The 16,307-nt window shown below is 42.8% G+C and overlaps 1 protein-coding gene across 1 annotated transcript in view; it reads left to right on the forward strand.

Annotated features, from left to right (window-relative positions):
- Positions 1-16,307, forward strand: part of LOC308142065 (connector enhancer of kinase suppressor of ras 3-like) — a 50,546-nt gene that overhangs the window by 22,871 nt on the left and 11,368 nt on the right. The window contains exons 5-15 of the mRNA XM_080512364.1: positions 2,527-2,568; positions 3,986-4,105; positions 4,274-4,333; positions 5,422-5,490; positions 5,600-5,746; positions 7,624-7,748; positions 8,190-8,377; positions 8,481-8,567; positions 9,018-9,268; positions 12,485-12,522; positions 14,571-14,613. Coding sequence (XP_080368490.1) covers positions 2,527-2,568; positions 3,986-4,105; positions 4,274-4,333; positions 5,422-5,490; positions 5,600-5,746; positions 7,624-7,748; positions 8,190-8,377; positions 8,481-8,567; positions 9,018-9,268; positions 12,485-12,522; positions 14,571-14,613 — 1,170 coding nt within the window. The remainder of the gene's footprint in view (positions 1-2,526; positions 2,569-3,985; positions 4,106-4,273; positions 4,334-5,421; positions 5,491-5,599; positions 5,747-7,623; positions 7,749-8,189; positions 8,378-8,480; positions 8,568-9,017; positions 9,269-12,484; positions 12,523-14,570; positions 14,614-16,307) is intronic.

Below are 16,307 nucleotides of genomic sequence, written 5' to 3' on the forward strand. Positions count from 1 at the left end.
TTCGGTTATTGCATCAAAATGAATTCCTTTCCCAGAGTGCCCATTTCCTCAGCGGAGTCTGGGATTTCAGCGCCTCTGGTGATTTACTGTGGGTGCCTCGGTCATGGTCATCTACAAGAGGCGGAGGGGTGTATGTTTTCCCACACAGCCATGTGCGGGGGGGCAAGGCTGTGGTGCAGGGTAAACTCCTGCCGGGTGCTGAAAGCGATTAGCCTTCTTTCACAGCTGAAGCAGAGATGCGCCCTGTCACTTAGTGTTCGACCAAAAGTTGAAAGAGGCTCGGGTGTCTTATTTTTCACAAAGCCATAACGATATTGTTTGTAAAACTTAAGTAATACCACTTTTATGCATTAAAAAAACATGTAGGCCTCCTTTTTGCTTTGTTTCTGGCCAGCATGCAAAGCACAGGTTAATAAAGCCAGGTTGCACCGGGGACTGCCACACTGATTAGTTTTACGACGGTGGAGGACGGCGTGCGGTTTGCACAGGCCACTTGTGAACTTCAGCCAAGAATTAAGTCTTTTTAGATCACACAATTTATGTGTTCTGCCTGAATTGAGCCTGTGTGTCGACACACGGCCGTAAAACTGAATGCATACCCATCTTGGCTGAACCCGTCCGTGTGGGGTTCATTCTTTTTAAAGAGATCATGATTTTGATTGATCCCCCGTGTCTTTTGTTCCCGTTGCTGAACTGTTGAACAACACGTGAAGCTTATTTCTCCCCACTTTGAGGAGAGAAGCAGATTCCATTGTGGAGGCTCAAACCCGGCCAAGTGATACCAAGTGAACACCAGGCTGTCACGTCGTCGGCGCTGAAATATTACACACCTTGCCCCCTTTTTCTTTACTTTCCAACCGGTGTGTCGTCGGTCTGGCTTCCCGCACTGTGCCAGCCCTGCTCTCTCTCTCTCTCAGCCACTTCATTGCCCGACCATGCAAATCCTCTCCGGTGGCACATCAAAGGCCCAGTGAGCTGCACACAGAGAGTCATCTGATCCACACTGGTTGTGGGATCAAGTCCATAATGTGAGGGATCAGTACACTCGGGGAATGGTCCCCCGGCCTCTCACAGTGCTTAGCTCCGATCCCACCCCTGTCTACCACATTCATTTTAGTTTTTGACAAAAGATATGGGATTACTTTGAATATCACAGGGAGATTACCTCCGATATGGTTTTTACATGATTTGATAGTGTGACATCAAAGTGTTGTAAATTTTCAAGTCAATTTTTGGGTGACATGCCAACGCATGTATGCAGCTCATAATGATAATGTTTTGTTTCACCACGTCTTTAAGTTGAAATATGTATTTTTAGTTTGTCCCTGTTGGCTCAGTCAGTGGTGTAGTCATCCAAACAGTCTTTAAAAATAAATATTCGCTCGCTTGTTTACATAAGTGTGGCCAAATTCTTTCTGAAACCACCATATATACTTGGCTGGTAATACAAAATATGCTGCATGGTAACATGAATTTGAGACAAATCTGTCAAAAAAAACCCTTTTTCCTACTTTATGTTTACATTGGATTTCTCACTTTACCCCCTCAGTAAGAGAACCATGGCAAAGACATTTGCTTCATACATCACTAAGAACAGCTCAGTCCCTCTAACATGTAGTCAAACACACAGATTGAAAAGAATATTTAGGGACCTGCTTCCTGCTTTGATGTGAAGCCATCGCTCAGGGCCACAGACAGCCATGCAAATCCTCCCGGTGCAAACAAACCAACAGGACGCCGAGCCAAGTGCATTGAAAACACAAGCTCTGCTTCAGCAGGGTGGAATGTGCAAGCTTTGAAAATATGGAAAAACTTGGTCGACCCCACCATTCGCTGTCTGCACAATGGATTTACAAAGAGCAACAGAGCTGGCTTTGTACATGGCACATGTCTGTGCACGTCACTAATACTGTAAGGGGGCCACACAGCACCCGTTTTCCCTTTATTATGCCTCAACAAAGGCCTGTGGTTCTGGAGAAACAAGAGACTTGTTTAAGTCAATTTTTTTTTTCTTCTTCATCCCGGCTTTCTGGTTTTGACAGAAGTATTTCACCTGGGTTTTGATGGATGGCTTCCCTTAGGGTGCAGCCGAGAACCAATTCCACAAACAGGCATTTCACCCCCTTTATTCACATTTACTGTGAACCCCCACCCCTCTCTAACCATGGGCTCTTTCACCAGCAACAACACAGTTGTCAGGGGAGGCTGTTGCCTCAGCTGTGTCAAGTTTAGCTGCAGGAGAGCAGTGTTAGAACATTCGGAGGGGACAATGAAAACTTTCTCAGCTGACTTTGTGGATTTTTATCTGCTGCTCCTTGACCTAATTAACCAAAATCACAGCCATTGTCTTGTTCTACTTCTAACCTACAAGCAGCAATGCATGAAATTGTTTACTGAATATATATATCATGAATACACAGTTTTTACCAAATCCCTATACTTTTCTCTTTATCTTCCTGAAAAACCACTACTTCCTCCTACTGGATGTTTATTGTTCACACTCCTAATCTGTCTTCTCTGCAACAGGACTGCAGTGTTTACGAGATGGAGGAGAAGATCCTGGAAGTTGTAAGTATCCTAAGTCTCATCTCTTTGTTTCACTTGTGTTGTGAACCTAAAACAGATATAAAGCACAGGGACAGGCTTTTACGTGTATTTACATTGAGGCTTGTGTGACGGCTTTTAGGCAGAAAGGTCAGTTTTCTGGGTGAGTAGAGGAGAAGTGTCTTTAGGATCACCAGTGGAGGAGGCGGGTCTAATACGCCCCTGCCATCAATCAGCGTTTCCTGTGGCGGACACTCTCCAAACTCCATATGCTTGCGCAGAGCTTCGTCTTGCAGTCCGTCTCACATAGACAACCTTAGTGGAATGGACTCCACATCAATATGGCTTTCGGCACTTCCTTTGCTTCGGGGGAATTTTCTATTTCTGTGCACCTGCCTCTTGTTTTTCCTGTTCTCACCTGCTTTTCATTTCATTCTGCGTGTTTGCACCTTATTTGTCTCATACGTATTCTCACACACACACACACACTAAGATTCCATTGAAACAGCATTAAATTGTCTGTTCACGCAAACACAATTGCATTTTCAGTTTCTGTGTGTTTAGATAGACTAAGAATTATTGTGCGACTGACAACACATAGGACTCTTAAATCAGGATTTATGAGAAATATAGAAACTAATTTAATAGAAATCACTCAATATATTGTCTAATTTTAATCAATTTGCAGGCATTTTACTTTTTATCTTAAATAATTGAAGTAATCTAGTAATTTGTAATTAGTTTAATTGATATCGGGTTCAAGTGTGCTATAAATCATCATCCCAACATTATGTATGAAACCAACAATTTGTTGGTTATTGGGCATTTGCACATCGATGTACAGTCTGTGGACGCTTATGTGCAATGTGGACAGTGTGAATCTAGATGAATAGTTTGTTATTGTTATTGTGTACTAACCCATCTATCTAATGCAGGCCTCGGTACACCCAGTGAGCAGATCAGCTTTAGTTTGCACTCCTTTTTTCCACATGCAAACCTTCAGTAAATCGGGGCTGTAGTTAAAAACTAAAAGCATGCGCTCCAGCAGAGACACCCATAATGGTGACACTTTATAGTTTTTGTCCTTAAAAAGACTGCGGAACAAAGGAGCAGTGTGTGCACAGAACTTATTTTAATGTTGTACATGCACACTAATGGTCTCCTTTAAGGCCATTAAGCCTCCCAGTAAACATATACAGATGGAGGTATGCAGACACGGAGTAAAACAACTACCTGATGAGGGACAAAGTGTTCCTCGTGAACTTCAAGAATAGTCGCGTAACCTGACTAGTTCTAACTTGAAACGACACAATGGCCCTGCAGGCTGTTATTGGCATAATATGCCATTAGAGGATTTAGCTCAACACTTGTGACCGGAGCCCTGATGGAAGTCCCATGCTTTTGATTTTACTGACAGATGCTTTTTGTTTTCCTTCCCCAGTCAAAGACTTTGAATAGCATCTGTGATCAGACTGTTCGGACCACGTCTGACCCCCTGATGAGCCAGTCGGCCTGCTTGGAAGAAGTCCAGCTGACCAACATCAATCCAGGCGAGGGTCTGGTGAGGAATCCCTTTTTTTTCCTTCAATCTTATGCTTGATGTCTCTGATTTGCATTTTTTCTGGGCAAGAATCCTTACAATCTGTGTCAAAATGTTTTCCTCACGTCTTGCTGTATTTTTTAACTCAAACTGTAGCTGAAATCTGGCGTTTTCTCTTCTTTCCAACAGGGAATGTACATCAAGTCTACCTACGATGGACTACATGTAATCACTGGAACCACAGAACATGTAATTACAGCCACAAACTTGAATTGCCTCCGCAAGCACTCTTCTAAACATACCTCTGATGTCAACTCCAAAACGTTTTACTCTCTTCCTCCTCATCTTAGCCTCACACTCTTCCTCCATATTTACAGTATCTGAAGGAGTGGAGAGCTCCTCTTGTGTTCAGGGAATTGTTTTCTTTCTACACTCACCAGTAAACAAGCCTCCGCAAAAACAAGTCCTACCCTTTCTTCCACATTGAGATAAACCAGTCTGTGACTAATCCTCTGGTCGGTTCCTCACGCCTCCGGCCCCTAATTGTGAATCAGAATCTGAATCATCACCAGTGATGACTAATCAATCCCAGTTGAAATATGTGTGACACGACAAAACAATTGATCTGATATTTTGACACAGAAAGAGGCATTTTCTCACACTTTCTGAATCTTCTGTATTTGTTTATTCGGGTTTGATTTGATCATGATTTTTGAGGCAAACGGTTAAACCCAGACGGGAAAAACACCTTTTGTAAGTCTGTGTAGAGAACATTCGATTGAAAAGGCAAAACCCGTCTTTCTGTTTTGATTTAGACACACTGAGCGGACTTTTCAATGAAAACACATTTAGTTTATTGTATCCACTGTAACAGAGTCCAGATAATGAGATAATGTTTAACAGGCAGTGCAGGGTGGATAAAAGCAAAATATTTCTCTAAAACAAATTATGCAAATCAGATTTAAGTATACAGAGGTTATAAAACACCACATCTTCTGTAGTGGTGTGTGTTTTATCTGTGTGTATGTGTGTTGGCTGCTTGGGTAGAACCTGGTTTCTCACAACAGGTGAAGTCTTGAGTTGGTGGGGTCCTTTTTAAAAATCCAGCTGGTTTAGTCTGTCAGTATAAGTGTCTTAAAGGGAGGCGGTAGTCAGTTTATGATGCCACCCTCGCCACCTCCTGCAAGTCCCTCTTGTTGTTCTATGAACAGAAGCAGAGCCACAAAGTGTCAGAAGACTCTGATATAAATGAGTGTAGGATAAATAAAGCATAGCCATTTTGTATGTTGTCTTTGTCATGTTGGTTTTGACTTCCACTGTCTGTCTGTGCCCTTCAGTCTCCTGCCGATTTGTCCAGGAAGATCCATGCTGGCGACGAGGTGATCCAGGTTAACCATCAGACAGTGGTGAGTTCCTTTTCAAACATACAAGCAAATAGAAAAATTAAGTGCACACCGTATAAATTGATAGAAGTGGGTGTTTGATTTGAATGTCTGTTCATGTGCTGTGAATTAGGTTGGCTGGCAGCTGAAGAACCTGGTTTTCAAACTGAGGGAGGACCCCAAAGGTGTGGTGCTCCTGCTCAAGAAGAGGCCCACCGGCACGACAGGTTTCACCCCCGCACCCCTCAAGAACATGCGCTGGAAGCCCCCGGTACCTCAGGTAAATGCAGACTCCTTGAAATTGAACGGCACATCTAATTATTGTCGGCCAATTATCAGCTTTTTAGGGCGTTGGTTCCAGTGCTGCAAGTTCAGACAGAGCCACGTTCTGAAAGCACAACATGGACGCTTTTCTCCAGGCAAAACAAACGAGACAAAGTCCCGTGATGTCACTGTCTGAGAGATAACCCTGCAAACCTGTTGTGTGTGGGTCTGCTGGGGTTATATTGGGTTTGTTAATAGAGACAAATGGCCAATGTTACATCAAAGGAGCGCAGTGAAAATGGTGACTCATCACTTTTGTACACTTTTGTACTTTTGTTTGGGTGGCCGTGATGAGTCACTCAGACTGTCCTTCGTTTGGCTTTCAGAGATTTGGCTCTTGTTTCTGGTTTGTAGCTGCAGCGGTTCAGATTTGATGCAAGATGTGCTCACTTTTCATGATATTAGTTGGGTCATCTGAAAGCAAGTGGCTCAGGTCGAATGTGTCAGCAGTTGCAACCTGCTTGATACGCAGTTTTGTTGGTGGATAGATAACACAAACCTGCTTATTGTTTACATTGAACCACTGTGTTGGAACCAGGAGTTTCAGCCATTTTAATCTTTGAGTGGTTTGCTTGACTGACTCAAGGTGGTGTACCTTGTGGAGGAAACTTGTATTGGTGGTCAAAACAGCCCTGGGCAATATAATGCCTTTTATTGTCACTATACCAGGTACAATGAGATTAAAAACAACTCCAGTAACAGTGCAGTACAGAATATGTAAGAACATGTTAACAAAAGTGCAGAATATGTAAAAAACATAGAAAGGAAAATAGTGCAAGAAGGAGGGTGGGGGTGTAAAGGAGGTTAAGTGCACAGTCCAGTCCTGAGAACAATAAAAATCATATTGTACATTATAAAGTATTGCACAGAAAGTCCAGTTGGATAACATGTGCAGGTTTGCAGCGAGATCATCAGTATGTTTCAAAAATTGGAAAGGAGGACAATCAGGTCCCATTTACATGACGACTTCAACATAAAAACCAAAACATTTTTCAAATATCTGTTGTCAACATTTAAATTTCAAATCAAATTCAAAATGTTGAGGTGTAAACATGAAACCTTTATGAAACAAAACAATGCGTTTTTACTTGTAAAGAGAGTCTCAGACTTGTCATGACTGCACCAATGAGGATGTGGGACATTAGGCTGCGTGTAGCGTTGAATCAGCCGAGACAGGGAGGCAATAAGCCCACTTTATCCTACACTGTCTTCTCAAGCATGTCCTGTTTTGTCACCCAAGTAGGCGAGATGAGATGATAGTGGTTAGGAGTGGGGTTTTTAAGACAACAAAGAGGCACTCAACACAAAGGTGGCCAATGTCAACATGTTCACCAGCATCTTGTTTTAACAAGTAGCCCGGGCTATCTGAGCTCGCCATCTCAGTTTATCTGTGTAAGCCGGCTCCAGACGGAGACAAACTCCACTCCCCGATTTGGGAATGAGTGACACAGGCTTTGTAATACTATATAATTTGTACACTGAGAAGTGTTTAGAGAAGGAATGACTCACAAGACCCCGGATCTCATGTTTAGTTGGCCCCCCGTATATCACAGCTCCACTGTTGTATCAACATTTCACTCTGATCTGAATGGCGTATATTTAGTGAAGGACACCATGTTTTTTGGAGCCTCGGGAAACATAACTGTGGTAAATGAGTACATGTCTCGTATGCTATTTTGGACTTCGCCGACAATCTTTCCATACCTCAAAAAACGCACTCAAACATGAGTCCATCACCACATCTGGTGAGCTCCTCAACTCCCATTCAGTCCAAATTGAAAATCCAAAGTATCTTATTATAAAATGCTTGTGTTCTGTTTGTTTTCTTTGTAGAATAATTCCTCCCTGATCCGAACCCAGTCTCCCTGCAGCTCAGCTAACGGATCAACCAAAAAGGAGAAGCCAGCCATCCTGGACTTGTACATTCCTCCTCCTCCTCCGATGCCATACACACCCCGGTGAGCTTCATCCTCAGTGCTGCTTATCTCATCAGTTCCATTCAAAGAGCTCAAGTATTGAGAAGGTGAAGCTGAAAGTGTAGTTTTTCCACCCCAGTCAACGTTTGCCACTCATCTCAACTGAGAACACGGAGGCTGATGGATCACGAGTCACAAATATTCTTCCCCACCCACTGCACTTTCTGTTCTGCTTGTCTTCCCACTCTGCTCCCACCAGTCCCACCACAACCCTTATGCAACAATCAAGTTCATCTTCCATCTCCAGGAAGATGACTGAGTGTGGTCGCTATGCTGAAAATGCGGGACGGACTATAATAGGAAGTTTTCATTGCGTTGTGTTATTGGCTGGAGCCTGATTACTGTGAAATAAACAAACGTGCTTTCAAATGCCAGTTATAAATCATCCCAATCGTGACTCTGAACATTTGTTCCTCCGTGCAGGGAGATGAGAACAGACACCTTCTCCAGCATTAGTAAAAGACCAAAGGGCTCTGAGTCACCCAACTCGTATCTGGACCAGGAAAGCAGGAGGCGCTGCACCGTCGCAGATTATGACAAGATGAGTGTGGGTTGTCCAATCGAAGCCAACGTCATCCAGCCCAGAATGAGGGAGCACAGGCCTTCGCGTGGTCAGTGCCTTCTCTTCCAGAGATATCATAAATATACATCCTATTTCCAAAAATGTTCCAAAATTATATTATTGACACGTATGAAACTTTTTCTTTTCTATAGGGAAGCCCCGGCCTCTGTCCATGCCTGCAGACACCTGTGTGGGAATAATCGATCCTTTCGCAAAGCCCTGGGCACAAGGGAGAAAAGGTATGTATACCCAGGCTTCCACTTTTTAGGTTTTTCAAGCCAGGGAGTGAGATTTGTTGGTTGTTTATGAAACAGATTAGTGTATAATTAACACAGAGAAAAATTATGATTAATTAAAAAAAAGATTTCATCAGCTGTTTTCAGTGGCACAACATGGAGTTACATTCTGCTCAAACTATTAGAGTAGAATAACCGGTGTGTGTGTGCTTCAGCTAGTGTGAGCATCCATGCCTTTCAACTTTAATGTTTCCATTCCTTTGAAATGAAAAAAGGGGAGTACAGTTTTTTTATTAGAGAGAAGAATGTTAATGAAAGCTAACATGGTGCAGGCAGGAGGAAGTAGCCCCAGTTTTGACAGTGAGGCTTCATAGAATGGCGGTGGCTGAAAACACAGCACTTTCAGTGTCCATGTACTGATAAACTAACATCTTATTCTCTCTTTGGCCTCAGGGGAAGACCTCCTGTACAGATACTTGAGTAATGAGCGGATCCCCACCATCGCCGAGGAGGTCCCCTCAGTCTCGCCGCCCTACAGGCCGGCCGGGGAGCGTCACCTCGTCCGAGTCGACCACATCCGGGGCAGCCGCTACTACTCCAACTCAGACCTGCACAACAGCGCCACCATCCCTTACCAGGAAGACACAAAAAAGAGCCCCGTAGCCCCCATCTCCAAGCGCACCACGGCTGAACGCTCCCTACTGGTCAGTTGGATCACGCGGCTTAAGCTATTGACTCACTGATGATGTGCTTCCTGTCCGGGGCTTCCTGTCTTGTGTCCTCCTTCAGTGCCTTTTTGACATTTAACGTCCAGCTGTGTATTTTTTTTTTTTTTTTTGGCAGCTTCGGGCTTTCTTACACTCCTCTCCCCCTCCCTCCAAACTTCCCTGGTGTTACTACTACTAGCAACTACTACTCCTCATCCAAACTCGCTTTAGTAGTACTCACCACATTACGTCATCACTGCCTTTAACAATCTGCCCACAAACCCCCTTCATCTCTGACTACAAGCCTCGAGCGGACACACTTTGTTCAGGTTTAGGAACCTTTTTTTTTTTGGTCTTGTGTGCGTTCTTTACGGACTCCTCTGTAAATATTAAGTTATGTTTCCATTACGATGTTCTCTAGTACTTTTATTTAACTCTTTAAGATGCTGAAGTTAAAAAAAGAAACAGAAAACGTGCCTGATATCATTTCCATTGTGTTCTACCTTGGTTTTCAATAACTTATACAGTAAAACAGCACATATTTGTTTATGAAACTGCTTTTCTTTTCATGTTTATTGTTTTTCAAATGACATCTTTTTGTTAGTTACCAATGGTTGCCTCTGTAAGCTATGCATACGACTCTGAAAGTCACTTTAGTTGATGATGCTGCCTCGGTTGGTCAAAGGGTGTTTCTATCGTGTCACTCGCAAATACTTGTGCATGTTTTAAAGCTATGCACTGCATCCAGTGAAGTTTTTTTTTTTTTTAAATATATATATATCCTGTGTTTCCGTTTACTCTGAAAGCTGAAAGGCCTGTACGTACAGCTGGTGGACAGTTCTAAAGCCTGCCGGTCATTTTGAACCAATCCTTTAGGACAAGCAGGTGAAATGGCCTTCTGTTAAAAACCAGATACCACAACAGCCAGAATGACAGTATTATTTAAGAAACTGCAGGGAGGAAGTGTCTGTTGTTGCTTTATCTGCCTTTTTTTTGTAAGATTTGAATAGCGATTGATTAAAAACTGCAGTTCATTTCAGTGCTTTTTTTGTATTGTCTTTATTTGCCCAGTGGGTGTGGAGTGACTACTAAATGTGTACCTATTACATGGGGCTGGTGAATTATATTCTCTTAGTCTTTATTCATGTGATTCAAATGACCTCTCTGTTTTGCTGGAGTTTGTAATTGAAGATCAGCTTTAGTCCCACTCGGGCTGAATCAAACTGAGCTGCCTCTCTCTAACCTGCTTTGACCTTTGCGGTAAAATCCTCGCTTCTGTTTTTTTAGGCATGCGGTGAAACAGGATAGCTAAAGTCAAGCTACCTTAGCTGTGGATCTTAAGACAGCAATGGTTATGCAACCGTTTCCCTCTTTGATGAACTTTAAATTGCAGCTGACAGGACCATATGGTCAGAGCACCACATGGTGATGTTTTTTTTTTCTCCTTCCAGCACATATGTTGCCTTTTTAAACATCTAAGCAGCAGGTTAGGTTTACCTTGCCTTTGTATTGATTATTTTTTTTCCTCAAAGTGTTTCCCTGCGAAGGATCAACTCAACCCTCTTTTTCTGCCTGCTGTCGTCTCTGCGCATGCTTCCTGGCTGAGAGGAGCCTCTCTTCTTATCTCCCCTTCACTTCTCCTTCCTCACTGTGTCTGCCCCAGCCTGCTGAGCTATCGTCGCCTGCGGTCCTTACTAATATGCACTCTCTGAAGGCCTGTGGTCTGCCTAAACACTACCTGTGCTCTGCATTCGCTCACTAACCACTAACATTTTTATGCCTTCACTTCCACACACAGATACAAAGGAAATAAAAGCTGAATTACTGCTCGTTCGTGCATGTGGAGCGGAAATAATCACAATCTTTAGCATGTATCGTCACAGAAATGTTTGGATGCAATGATTTCTACTGAATCTATACTTTCTATTCCTGGGAGGAACCATTTGTTTTACTGCGACGCAGGACAAGCAAACACGATAGGGACGTGTGGTCTCTCAAGCTATTGACGGCGTGTATAATTTAGTTCCCTGCAAGAGAAGATGCGGCAGTTTTGCTGTGAGATGCAATGTTAAAAAAAGGATCTGAGGGATTTAGCTGTTTTAGGTCATTTTACCAAGGCAGTTCAAGTAAAAAAGCTGGGTGTACTTCAGGAATAAAGAGCTACACTGGAATTAGTAACCTGGCTGCTTTTAAAAATAAGGTGAACCGATTCATCAATATGAGTATTTTGTATGTTGACTTTAGTTGTCCAATTAAAAAAAAAATAGTTATTGGATTGAACTCAAAGGTAATATATGTAAGTTTTTTTTTTTTTTCTTAAAGTAATAGGCTATGAAAACATGTTACTGATGAATGGAGCAGATTTAAACAAACGAATTACTTCACCCCAACCAGAAAAGGTTGGGGTGAACTTTTCAGAAAAGTTTTGTTTACACGGAAACGTTTTTGAAAAAATTATGTTCATTTCCACTGAAACTGCAGAAGCATTGAAAATGATGTAGTTTTCGTGTATGGCCATGAGTTTGTGCTGTTTGTTTTTTGTTATGAAACCACACACACACATGTGCTATAAACATTAACAATGGTGAGTGCGTGGACATTCGTATGGACAGATTACAAACTTGGATTGTTATAAAACTACCAAGTCCCAGGAGAATATGAACTGGGAGTCATGACACTCTGGAACCTGGTGCACATTTCAGAAAAGTTGTGGTTCACCCGGCTTCCATTGAGCCAGAGCATTGTGAAAAAGTTCCACGTTGGGAGCTGTTTTCAAAACGTTGATTTGTCAAAATGGTAGATTAAATAATTGTGAAAACAGAAAACGGAAACACAAAAAGGCAAACTGGGCTGTTTAGATTACTGCCCCATCACGGACTAAGCCGTCATGACTTAAAGTTTATACCCGGCACCTTTAACGAATGAATGTGACCCATGCCGGGGGAATTAAATGTCTTCTTTAAGAATTCAAACAAGTGAGTTACAAGCCTATTGCTTAACCTCCAGGGCATGACTGTCCCCAAAGACACATCCTAAATGTCTTCTCTTGCACTGTTTTTCAGTTTAAGGCAGCCAGGTAGCGAATGACTTTAATCTGAACCAGCCTTGTCATTTTTACAGTGTGTAACCACACACACTGTGTGAGCCAATGTAGCACAGAAGGTTTCTTCACATAAACGGAGGCTTTAACACCGAAATCTTTATGTATCACAGGGACCTGACTGGCACTCTAGCAGTGACTTCCTCAACCGGTGAGTTCCTCTCTCTCTTTATCTCGCACACACACGCACACACACAGTAATCTATAGCTTGAAATGAGAGACAGAAGCACAGGGTGGGGTGTGGCTTTCCAGAATGTGAAATCTTTTTAAAATGATTCATGGTGAGCAGGGAGCAGTGGGTGGGCTGCTTTTATGAGCGGAGAAAATATTCCATAGATTTGAGATTTAAGGCTTCCCTTTCCAACACGCAATCACAACAAAGGATGACAACTGGAGGGAGATTTCTTTATGGAAAGAAATTTTTGATGTCAATAACGTATGAAGGAAATCAATATAATTAAACCAGTCAAACTTTATTCATGCAGATTTACAATGCTGAAAAGAAAATTACCAAAGTGCACGAATAAGAAAATGGGTAACAAGAAAGCAAGAAATACTTTTTTTTTTACCTACATACTTGAATAATAATTACTCGTAATAATAAGAGCAGGATTACTATTGCAACAACACACCATCATGGTAAATGGTAAATGGATTTCACTTATATAGCTCATATAACTTAGAACAAAAAAACCTGATTGATCTTAATTTTCAGCATGGACTGACTGTAAAAGTGACTTTTTGGGGGATTTTAAACAGGAAGTGTGAGAAAAGTTGAGGTCAGTGGAATCAGGCGTCATCCTGCTGTGAGGTGGGAGTGCTAACCACTACTCCACCGTGCAGGCCACCAGTCATTCCAGATTAAATACAGACAGGTACATTCACACCTCCAGTCAATTTAAAGTCTTATATTAACCTCAAACTCATGTTTAAAAACCTGCACAGAAACACCCCCGATCCCAGAATTGAATTGTGGATTCTTACTGTGGCAGGGAAATACTAACCACGACACCACCTGGCGAGCCAAAACTGGACTATTCACCACTAATCTAATTTCAGGCTTGATACTGACTGCATCTGAATGCTTCTTAAAGCCCCTCCCACGCACCCACCTGCCCATGAGACACGTTCATATGCCTGACAATGTTCAGAAATGTCACTCTCGTGACAAATCCTCAATCCTATTAATAAGTCCATTCCACTGTGAAACGTGACGCTCTCACCCCCCCGATATTAGTCGTTGGGGCCTAAGGAGGTGTGACTCCCCACATTAACGCCACGATCAATGACTAAATGCCTCGCACAATACCACCGCCCTCCCTGCCACTTCTATTCTGAGAGCATCACATCCGGTCCGTGGCACGCTTGATCAAAACACATTACTCACATTGGGAGTACATGCACAGAGGCTGTAGTAAATCTCACAGATGAGCAGTTGGTGGTGGTTACCAACATGTGACGCCGATGCAAGAGATGGAGTTTGATTGATGGGGAATTTAATTGAGTGTCATATGAATTTGACCTGCTTCATCGGTTGGAGGCAAACCTGTTTTCTCCTCTCATGACAAAGCATAAAATGTGACGATGCGTCAGGTCCTTTCTTTTGTCATTCGTCAAAACAAGTCACAACATCACCAGGGGAAAAAAAAAATCCCCTGTATCCCGTAAACTGGTAATTTAAGGAGGGGATAAAGAGGCGGTAATTGGTGAATGACAAGAGGAGGAGGAGGGGAAAAAAAAAAGATGCTGGGAATCTGAAGGCTGGAAAAGCGAGTCAGAGTCAATTTCATACCCTGAAATTGCAGGGTGAGGCCTCGGCTGAGGCAGATTGGGTATTCTGAGCGGTGGGAACCAGCGTCTCGTCTGCCCAGTGCCACTGTGGCTGGTTTCCAAAGGGATTATCACAACCACTGGAAACACCAAATCCCAACCAAGAAGGAGACAGTGCACCATCTCATTCAAATCGAAGTGATCTGGACTGGAACACAAATGAAATATAATTACTGTTTGGGAATAAGTCATTTTAAAAACTGTGATTTGACTCAGCGGTTCATTAAGTGAGGGGCAGGTTTTTAGGGAAGGTTGTGTAAGACATCATGATGAGAAAGAACATGTTGATTGATTTGTGCAAAAACCACACACATAAAGTTCAGGGTAGGTTTCATCACATATTGACTTTGCTCATCTCTTTCTCACAGGTATAACCAACCGCATATACGATCCTGGTCCTTCTCTCAAGCAGTAAGTAACACTTCATCGAGAATTCTGAATAACAAATTCAAAACAGTCGGTGACGACACCTGCCTGCTTGCATCGGAGTGACTTTGCTGTGGTGGCTGTGCAATGTAGGCAATTGTTTTAAATGAAGAGCCTCAGTAATAAAAGTACATTACAGTTTCTGTACAGTTTACAACAGGAAGAAAATGATCAGCAGCTGATGAGTGAAGACTGAAAAAAATGAGATGATACAAAAATAAATGGTATCATAGTTTTTTAGGTTGTTGGTCCAGACTGAGACAAACTTAAAGAGACTGAAAGGATGTGATTGACGCAGGCCCAGGGGTCAGAGTGTCAAAGAGACATACGATAATTTCGAAGAAGCAGAAGTGACAACAGAAACTAGACAAAGATGATCACCTAAAACGTGCAATCACAACAAATGGTCACAATAAGAGCAGAATGGGCACAGTGATCCACACACGCCTGCAAAAACACAATGCACTGCTAAAATACACAAAAGACATGTAAGGCGAAAGAAGTTAACAGACAACAAAAGCTAAAAGAAAACAACCAAGAGTGACCATAAAGAGAGGCAAAGTAGTACAGAAACAAAAATGGCAATAGAGAGACAACACAAATCAGCCACGAATAGACACAAAGCTACGACTAACAGAGACAGAAACAATTAGAAAGGACCTCAAAACTGCAACAGAGACACAAATAATAAATACAGAAAATAACTGAAAAGAAACACAAAACAACCAAGTCCACAAAACAACTCAGTGGTGATACTTGACTTATTCCATGGGTTATCAAACCACCAATCTTGGGCTTGGAGGACTCGGCGACGGCTACAAAGAAAAAAACTGGAAAAAAACAGTCAAAAACATCCAGAATATGACGAAAAGCAAGGACATAAATAAATAAATATAATAAAATGGACAGTAAAAATACTACCAGTGCAGCTCAGACAAAAAGAGACGTTCATGTTGAAATCAAGAGGCCTGGTGATCCTTGGACTTTACATCTCACACTATTCACAGGTCACAAAAAGCCAGAGTAGGAAATCTAACCTGCGGGTTCCTGCAGAGCTCGGAGCGCTGCAGCTGCCGCTTGGAAAATCGATCGTACACCTACCAGCTCTGGCAGATGTGGAAACGAAGCGACCACAAGGGGTAAACTGATGATCGCTTGGCTGCCTGAGCAGCGCACACTGAAACCGTGCACCCCGGCGCCATGAGTTACTGTCAATCCCTCGGTGGCGCATACCGCTCACACGCCTCTGCAGGGGTCGGATGGATTAGGAACATAGTCAGCAGTGGCAAGTGGACAAATCACTTCTGTGCAGATTTATGGGCCAATCGTCACTTGTTGTTGCACCAAACGGGAAAGCCTTGACATCCCCGTCAACCTTTGAATAGGACAGGGGATAAGATCATATTGTCGGCTTCTCTTTACATTTTGTTTCTATGTGAAGCGTTAACTGTGGTTCGACGCTGCATTTCGAGCTGTGGAGACTAATGAGGGCATGGACAAGATGTTAACTGCTGTGATCAGTTCCATGTCGAGGGGGAACGTATCAGCTGCTGCGCCACCAAAACTCTGCAAGCCAGAGTCTGATATCGACCCCCCCCGACCCAGACTGTGGGAGATTCTCCTGCTGAATAAGAGCCACTTTGTTTTCCCCCCTCACACATGCACCGCTCAGTTTATGG

Source organism: Blennius ocellaris, assembly GCF_963422515.1.
Source record: "Blennius ocellaris genome assembly, chromosome: 17".
Classification (NCBI taxonomy): Eukaryota; Metazoa; Chordata; class Actinopteri; order Blenniiformes; family Blenniidae; genus Blennius; species Blennius ocellaris.